This window comes from Fukomys damarensis, unplaced genomic scaffold, assembly GCF_012274545.1.
Source record: "Fukomys damarensis isolate Sample0158 unplaced genomic scaffold, DMR_v1.0_HiC HiC_scaffold_32, whole genome shotgun sequence".
Lineage (NCBI taxonomy): Eukaryota > Metazoa > Chordata > Mammalia > Rodentia > Bathyergidae > Fukomys > Fukomys damarensis.
This window is the reverse complement of record NW_022900944.1, coordinates 11,007,866-11,017,306: the sequence shown is the minus strand read 5'-3', so window position 1 is coordinate 11,017,306 and position 9,441 is coordinate 11,007,866. Positions and strand designations below refer to the sequence as shown.

The 9,441-nt window shown below is 37.6% G+C and overlaps 1 protein-coding gene across 1 annotated transcript in view; it reads left to right on the top strand.

The window, feature by feature from the left end:
- Nucleotide 1: 1 nt before the first annotated feature.
- Lpcat2 (lysophosphatidylcholine acyltransferase 2) overlaps nt 2–9,441 on the top strand; it is a gene marked incomplete at its 5' end in the record, with an annotated part of 70,233 nt that continues 60,793 nt past the window's right edge. Inside the window, 2 exons of the mRNA XM_010630005.3 lie at nt 2–70; nt 8,098–8,237. Coding sequence (XP_010628307.1) covers nt 2–70; nt 8,098–8,237 — 209 coding nt within the window. The remainder of the gene's footprint in view (nt 71–8,097; nt 8,238–9,441) is intronic.

The window sequence follows — 9,441 nt, the reverse complement described above, 5'->3', positions numbered from 1 at the left end:
CTTCTTCCCGCCACCCGTGCCCAACCCCTTCGTGCAGCAGACGCGGATCAGCGCGGCGAAGCGCGTGCAGGTGAGGGACCTGGGGCCTGGGGTCTGAGACTTGAGGACTCCTCCTGGAGGGGCCGGCTCAGAAGTGAGGATGCAGAGAAGGCTGGCCAGGAGGACCCTGAAGCGGGAGGCTGAGCCGACCAGGTGCAGACCTTCCTGAGACGGGAGGATGCACCTGACAGGTTCTGGCACTTTGGGAGCGTGGTGGGGCAGAACCGCCTCGGTGCGGTGAGTTTGGAGGAGTCTCTTTTTGCCTTGAGGAAAGAAAGAAGTGAGTCTGGGATGGGTACAGTGAGGGGGAAGGTAGAGAGCCCAGGTCTGGAACTAGAGTGACAGGTATGGCTGGAATGGTTTAGGTGAGCCGGGGCAAATAGGCTGGGAAATTCGAATTGCAGAAAAGAAATAACTGAGTTTAAGGTGTTCAAGTGTTTTTGTGATTTTTGAATCATCAGTCTTCACCCAAATACTTTTCATAGATTCAAGGGTGGAAGGGTAGACTGTCTCCCACTGTCAAAAATGGCTTTTCACTCTAAGGAAGTTTCCTTTCCTTTCCTTTGTCTCGTAAAGGGCTGCTTTTACCATTAGCAGTTACACTCACTCTAGACTTCCTCTTTGATGAAGTTAGTAATCGGGAGAAGGAGAGAGTGTCGGCTGACTGCTTTTGTCCTGTGTGGTCTGCAGGAAAAGGGAAAGAAAAGTTTTGATATTTTCCCGTCCATCTCACAAATTTTGTTATCTCGGATTAAAGTACTCCAATTTGTGCAGTCTTTTCATATCTTTTTTCCTTTGGTACCGGGGATTGAACTCGGGTCCCTGTGCTTGCAAGGAAGACAGCAGAACCACTGAGCTAAATCCCTGGCCCTGTGCGGTCTTTTTGTACCCAGCATTATTACTGTTGACCTCTACAGTGAGGGCAGGTGAAGTGTTGAGTTAAATAGCATGGGGTGGTGGCTTCAGTAGTGTAGATAGGGTGTCTGGTTGACTAGGTTTGAGACAGGAAGAGGAAGAAAGAGATGTAGAAATAACTCTTTGTAAAGCAACTAAAAGTTTAAAAAGTTGATCTTTGTATTCCTTAAATGGATAGATGTTCCTGTTATATCTATATCTTGACATGTCTCAAACATTTCTAAATATATTCACTATCATTCAAGATTAAATTTAGTCAAATTAGTTCTTTAAAGGCTATGTAATTGCATGTTTTAGTAAGTGCTATAAAGGAAAACCAGAAAATAACCCTGAGAGAAGTTCTCCCTAGAGATGACATATTACAAATGGAATTATGAAGACAAGTCCTCTTAATTTGTCAGTTACCTAAATATTGGTTTACTGTTAGATACTATTATTTGTTGCAAACTTTGTAGTTCACACAGGAATAAAAAAAGGCAGTATTTGACAACTTGTCCAATTAAAATCTGTATTGATTGTCCAGTGTGGATGTGAGTATGTGAATATAATTTAACCTCATTCCAGCTTTTCTTTCAGGGTCTGTGCTATGGTTCTTTCAGACAGTCAAGATTATTTGTTGGTTTTCCAGAAACCTGATCTATTAGAAGAGAACCTCAGCCAAAGATCTGCCAGTGACACGAGAGCTTTAGTCATCTCCTCTTGTCCACTGTACTACTCCTCAACTCTCCATCACAATCCGCCCCAAGTAAAGAGTGTATTTATCATGTACACAGAGCTTTAACAAAAATCTCCTGGATCCAAGATCCCATCTGTGTAATAGTTTTGGAATCCTGCATGTTTTACCTTATACATATTTTATTTGTTAAGAACCAGAAAAGTAAAGAGTATTTATCATGTACACAGAGCTTTAACAAAAATCTCCTGGATCCAAGATCCCATCTGTGTAATAGTTTTGGAATCCTGCATGTTTTACCTTATACATATTTTATTTGTTAAGAACCAGAGTTATAGCAAAGTTTCACTGTATTTATGTGAGATTTCAAGTGAAAAATATTTGGTCCCAGGAATAACGAAGTAGCTTAAGTCAGACAAATCTCCCCATACATAACAATTATAAACCTTGATCAAAATATATAAACCTATGTGAAGATATTCTGGAGAGAGAACAAAAAGAAACTGGAGATTTGTTCCTTGAAAGAACAGTTCTGTACTATAGGAAATTGTCTCTTATTTTTTTTTCCCTGAGAGTTCTCTTGTGGTAACATGGGTGGGAATTGCTAGAAAGCCTCATTCTTATTGGTCTGTTGTATCCTAGGTCAGAGTTCAGATCAGTCAGACTGGAAGGAAGTTGAAGGAGAAAGTCCCAGAATGTAGGAAGCTAGAGATAAAGAGGCCCCCAAACTGACATTTAAATTCTTCTCAAATCTTTGGCTGATTCCTGAACTCTGTATTTGCAAAGGAGTTGTCTTAGTCCCTTTCTTGTTGCTAAGACAAAATACCCAACACCCACAAGTTAAGGAGAAAAAATGTATTTTAGCTCACAGTTTGTAGAGATTTCAATCCATAGTTGGCCGGTCCCAAGGAAAGAGACCATGGCAGAGGAGAAATAGTTCCTGACATGGCAAGCATGAGGAAGGGAGCTTTTCCCTCCCTTTGTAGTCAATTCAGGCTACTAGGCTGACTTTTAGTTGGTAGGACCCACAACCAGAGTGGGCTTTCCCATTATCCACACCCAGAACTATGCTAAACCAGTTGTGAACTAGTCCAGTTACCACACACCCATAATCCATATTTACACACTCTAGATTCAGCCACCTGCCAAAAGCTCCACCTACAAGCACTGAAGACTTTGAGGGGACATCTAGAGACAAGGTAGGATCCTGGAGGAAAGCAACCACAGAAAGGATGAAGAAATAGAGTAGACGTTTCAACTGGTGACTACCACATAAGAGGCACAATTAGAATTACACCAAGCAAGAGGGTCTTAGTAGATTATCTCAGATTGTGTAATAAAACCTTACAAAAATGCCTTAGGAGAAAAGTTGTGTTTTGAGACTAGGGGAAAATTCCCAAAACATTTCCCTAGCGAAATGTGAAATCAGCCTCTAAAAAATGGAGATAATCAGCTAATATTTTACATACCTGCTAAGAAAAGAAAAGAAAAAAAAAAAAGCAATCTTCAGAGGAAGATCACACAATCCAAATATCTGCAGTGTATCAAAATGGTCAGTAGAGAAACAATACTAGAAATAGAAGAAATAGAAAAAAGTGACCTATTGTCAAGAGAAAAATAGGCCTAAATAAACTCTAAAAGTAGTTTTGTAGGCCGGGGATTTATCTCGGTGGTTCTGCTGCCTGCCTCACAAGCACAAGGTCCCAAGTTCGATCCCTGATACTAAAAAACAAAACAAAGAAACAAAAAGCAAAAAAAAATAGGTTTATAAAATTTCCCTAAAATGACCATATGTAGGAATTTATAGATAAACACTTCAAAGAAGCTATTTTAACAATCTTCAAGGATTTAAAGAAAAAGAATATCATAAAAAGTAAATAGCTGGAAGGAGCTTTGCAGAGAAATAGAAACTGTAAAGGAGAACAAAACGACATTTGAAAACTGAAAGGTATTCTATCTGAAATGAAAAATTCATTAAATGAACTAACAGGAAATGGCAAACTTGAAGATAGAATGCCAGAAATTGTTTAATCTGAAAAGCAGAATTTAAAAAGTCAACATCAGTAAAAGTGGCGAAGGAATAGCCTCTGAAAATTACTTTCTGTATAAAAGAAATGAGAACACTGGCAAGAATAAAAAAATGAAAGCAGAATTAACTTTTTCATAGTTCTGAAAAGTTTTCAGCAGAAAACTGAAAGAGGATTTATGCAAGAAATAATGCTGACTCTTGGGAAGAACAGTAATCTTTGTGGTAGTTTAACTTTTTCTCATTCATCCTCCTCAGTGTGTAATGTCTTTGGAAGTGAACAGCCTGCAGTCATGGTGAAAATGAGTCACGAGAAGGGGAAGAACAGAGTTGGGACTTGGAGGAGCCCCTTTCCCAGCAATGTCAGTGTTTTATCTGTCTGCTGGATGCCTGGAAGAGGGCTTTCTTTGCAAGGCTGTCATTATTTGATCTGCACTGGAGCTCAGCCTGTGCAGCTAGTTTTGTCTTAGGAGTCTTTGCAAATGTTTAACATTTGCTTAATGTGTTAATAGAATAGAATAGATTTGTAAAATTGATAAATCCCCACTGGGACAGATAAAATAGGAGAGAAAAATGCAAATGATCAGTATCAGGAACTAAAGAGCACATATCATTGCTGGTTATTTCTGGTTGTCCTCCCAAAACCTCATACACTCATAGATGGGGCTTTTGGAAGGCGATTGAATTATGGAGGCTGAGTAGCTGACTTGATCTTAGGAGGCTGGCCTGGTGGAAAAGACTCACTGGGCATGTCACCTGGAAGAGTGTCTCGCCCTCCCTGATTGCTCCCTGTTCTCCCTGCTTCTTGGTCTCCATGATGCGAGCAGCTTTTCCTCCACTTTCCCCCTCTGCCATGCTGTTCTGTCTTAGAGCCACTGGTTTAATGACTGAAGCAGGAGCCAAAATAATCCTCTCCTCCTTTAAATTGTGGATATTGAGTATTTCATCTTAGTGATGAGAGTGACTAAGATAATCCCTCAAGATCATAGATATAAGAACTCTTAAAAAATATAAGCAGATCATACACAGCGATATATGATATACCAGATATTGATGGTGTAGCATATCCAATTTGGGTTTAGTCTGGGAATATGCAAGATAGATTTCACATAAAAAAATTTCAATTTTATTGTACTTCACCTTGTTAGCCAAACATATAGTAAAAAGCATGATTATCTCACTAGAAACAGAAATTTAGTTATCTCACTTGACAAAATCCAGCACCTACTGATGATAAAAAATATTCTCAGAAAGATAAGAATAAAAGGAAACTCTAGAAATCTGATAAAGGGCATCTGGGAAGGACTACAGTTAATATAATGGCAAAGTATTAAATCTGTTTCCCCAAAGGTTGAGAACAAGATAAATACCTTGTGTACAACTTCTATTTAACATTATCTTAGGAGTTGGTGCAGTAATGTAAGAAAAAGAGAAAAAAAGACATGTAGTTTAGAGAGAAAAATATAACTTTTTTATTCACAGATGATATGATTATATATGAAGGACTTCCTAAGAAATCTACAAAACCACTAACTACTAGAACTAGTAAGTGAGGCATCTAGGTCATAGGATGTATGATCAAGACTTGAAATCAGTTTAATGTACATCTATATCCTTACAACAGACAATTACAAAATGAAGTTAAATAGATAATCTTCTGTAATAGCAATAAAATGATAGGAAATACTTAGAATTATTAACCAAAAACAGGCAAGACTACTACACTGGAAACAATGGAATATTGCTGTAAGAAACTAATAAAGACTTAAATAAGCGGATATACCATATTTATGAATCAGAAGAATTGATATTGTTAAAATGATATATCCTTCTAAGTTCATCTGTAGATTCATGGAAATCTTAATAAAATCATAACAGGTGTGTGTGTGTTTGTGTGTGTGAGTTGACAAATTAGTTCTAAAGTTTATGCAAAAATGCAGATGGTCTGGAGTAGACTCCCTCAAGTGTTGTATGTGAAAAAGAGAACACACACTATATGATTTCAACACTTACTTCAAAGCTACAGTATTGACAGAAGGAAAGAACAGATGAATGAATAGATAAATGGTTATTATGTAGATATTTACTTTTGAAAGACTCTCACCTATAAACATGTACATTGCCGTGTAAATCATATCTTAGTAGAATGAGGTTTTGTTTTGTTTTGCTTTTTTTGGTACTAGAGATGGAACGCAGGGCCTTTGTACTGAGCTAAACCCCAAGCCTCCTTTTTCAATTTTGAGACAAGTTCTTGCTAAATTTCCCAGGCTGGGCTCAGATTTGCTATCCTCCTACTTCAGACTCCAAGAGTGCTGGGGTTATAGAGATAATTTTTGAAAAAGACTACCATGCTCATCCTATTTCTATTGCTAGACACAATACCTGACACCCATAAGGAGGAGAGGGTTATTTGGTGCCCACTTTACAACAGGTTCATTTCAGAGTTGGCTGGCTCCAAGGCAGCAGAGGCATGGTGCAAGGGCATGGTGGAAGAAATTTGCTCAAAGGAAGCAGAGAGAAAAAGGAGGAGCCTGGGACAAGAATCCACCTTTCCATGCGGGCGTGGTGGTGCACTCCTGTAATCCCAGTACTTGGGAGGCTGAGGGAGGAGAATATCGCTGTGAGTTCGAGACCAGCCTGGGTACACAGTAAGTTCCAGAGCAGTCTGAACTACACAGTGAGACCCTCTCAAACACAAACAAACAAAAAAAGAATGCACCTTTCCAGATCACAGCATCAGTGACCCACCTCCAGCCAGGCCCCAGCTCCTAGCAACACAGTCAGCTACTGAGCTCATCGATGGATGAATCCACTGATGAGTATAGTGCTTCCGTGATCCAGTCACCTTCCAGACATGTGAGATTTTGGGGGGACATTTTCGATCTAAACCACAACAGCTACTAATGTTAATTGTTGGACAGAATGTACAGCAATTGAGTTCTAATACATTACCAGTGATACTTTACAGTTATACGACCACTCTGGGAAGCTAGTAGTTTCTTATAAGTTAAATAACATTTAAGACTTAGTGGTTCCATGTCTAGTATTTACTTAAAAGAAGTGAAAACCTTTATCTACAGAAAAGCTTGTATACGAATATTCATAGTGACTTTATTCACAATAACCTACAATTAGAAATAACAAGACTGCTCAACAGGAGAATCAATGAACAAATTGTACAGTTATGCAGTGGAATAATAGTATGAGCCAAAGTGAATTACTAACATATGAAACAAAATAACTGAAATAAGATCTATTAAGTGGAGGAAGCTAGAAACACAAAAATACATCATTTAGGCTTGCATTTATGAGACATTCAAGACTAGAAACGAGTAAGCTATGGTGATAGGAATCCAATACAAGTTGCCTACGAGCATAGACTTTGACTATAAGAGACGCAGAGGACTTTCTGAACTGGCAGATACATCTGGGCCTTGATTGCAGTGGTAGTTACATGAGTATACTGATCGAGGTTCATTGATCTGTACATTTCCTTGTTTGCAACTTTTACCTCAAATGTACATATGCATGCAAATAACCTAGCAGGACCATATAACTATTTTTGGCATTTTTTTAGAAAATATTTGATGATGTTCAGATTCATGTAAGGGCTAGAGAAACAGAAGGATAATACTGAGTAGTGTAATTGGAGAAAAGCCAGTATGTTATACATAAGGACAGTTTACTTCACTTAAAATGCTTATAAGAAAAAAGAGCAAATACATTATAACCAAACTGGGTTCCAATCCTGGTTCTGCCTGTATGACCTTATTAAGCAATTCAATTTTTCCCTCTATGCCACTTCATTCTTTTATGTAAAACAACTTAATGTTACAATTTAAGCTTGCGAGAACTAAGTCAGATACTTCATGCCAAATGCTTAGAATGTCCTGGACATAGAAAGTATTCATGTATTATTTGCTGTTCTTATATACTTTTATTATTATTTTTTTTTCCTTTTCCATCTCATTGTTACTAGTTACAAAACACTGGCCGGCTTACAAAGCCATGTGTTTTCACACTGTAAAGCCTTCATTCACTGTTTCTTCTAGCTATAGCTTTCAAAAAACAATTTGCCCCTCTTACTGTAGTAGTACCTACTTCTCTTGCAAGACCATTCAGGCTGCAGCCTTCCAGGAAGTTTTCTCTGGCTATTAAGTCAAACACACCTTTTCGCTGATATCCTAGCATCCCTTTATTCAGTTTCATTGGTATATAGAGCAGATTGTCTTGTGGGTTTCTTCGCTGTTTATTTTGCATGTAGTAGGCTTTGTGAGGTCAAATATTATGCCTAATTTTTCTTTGTGTTTGACTCTTGCTCTAGTACAGGGTAGTATTCAATTCATTCCTGACTAAATACACAAATAGCATGAAATGTTCCTGCTTGGTAGAGATATATTAAAATAATATCTGTTCATCTACTTTTAATCAATGTGACTTTCAGACTTTTCTTCTTGGAGTTATTCTGCTTCCACTCCGTGCTTTATTGGTTGGATTGATTATATTACTGGCGTGGCCGTTTGCAGCAGTTTCAACAGCATGCTGTCCTGAAAAGCTGACCCACCCGGTAACTGATTGGAGAAGGTAAGAAATAATTATGTCCAAATATTAGGTAAATAAAGAGCTTTAAAAGGTTTTATCAGATTTAGTTAGAGATCAGTTTCACCTGCTGCTACCTACTCAATTTTAATTATTTTTGTTTCCCTGTAAAACCGGTTCTAATTTATGTAGAAATGATTGCGCAAATACAATCTGATAATCTATTCTAGCTGTAATTTTGTAATTTCAAAAGATTATATATTATGAATTACTGCCCAAACATAGTATCCTCCTCATTCTGGAAGATAACTTTTTAGTACACCCGAAACCATTGCTGCAACAAAATGCTTTCTTTTCCTTTTTCTGTTTTTTCCTCCTAAATTAACAAAATGCTTTCTGCAGTGATATAATTAAGCAGATCAATTATATTTTTATTAATTACTTTAGTGGTTGTTATTAATAACAATTTAATTTTTTATCAGTATGGCCCAGCTTTTCCCAATGTTAACATCGAAGCCCAAAATGGCTTCCCGAGCATTACCCAATTAGGATGATGTAGAAACTCATTGCAAATGAACAAAGCTACTGACAAAAGTCATTCCTATTGGGCACGACCAAATTATTGCCATCGGTAGGTTTTGAAAGTGGGGTTTCTCAATCTGGACACTGTGGACTACACATATAGTCCAAATCCATAGATTTGTTCTAGGCCACTCATGAACGTCCTGAAATTGTCCATAGTAATTTTTTTTACACAGATTTGTGTTTCATCCAAATCTCACATGTAGGTCTGTCCTCCAAACTGTTTTTGAGAAATAGCATTCTAGAAACTTAAAGAAATATACAGTTTGCTTTTCAGTTCAAGTTCTAGTGAACAAATGTCAGTATCAGACACAAAGCTGGCTTGAAATGGAAATGAATCCAATACTGGAAATGCCCCAGAGAAACCTCAGTCCATGCAAATCATACTTCTTTGCATTATAGCTCAAGGTTATGCAGTATAAGGAAAATACTTCAAGGGATGTTTTTCATGATTTCCCATTTTCCTTTAGATTATCTCTTTGGTATTAGTATTAGTGGCTTATGAAAAGTTGGGATGGTGGGAGGAATAGCCCATATATATATATATAATATTTCTCTCTATATATATTTCTATACATATTTCCATATATATTTCTCTCTCTCTCTCTCTCTCTCTCTCTATATATATATATATAGAGAGAGAGAGATTAGGATGAGATTATATATA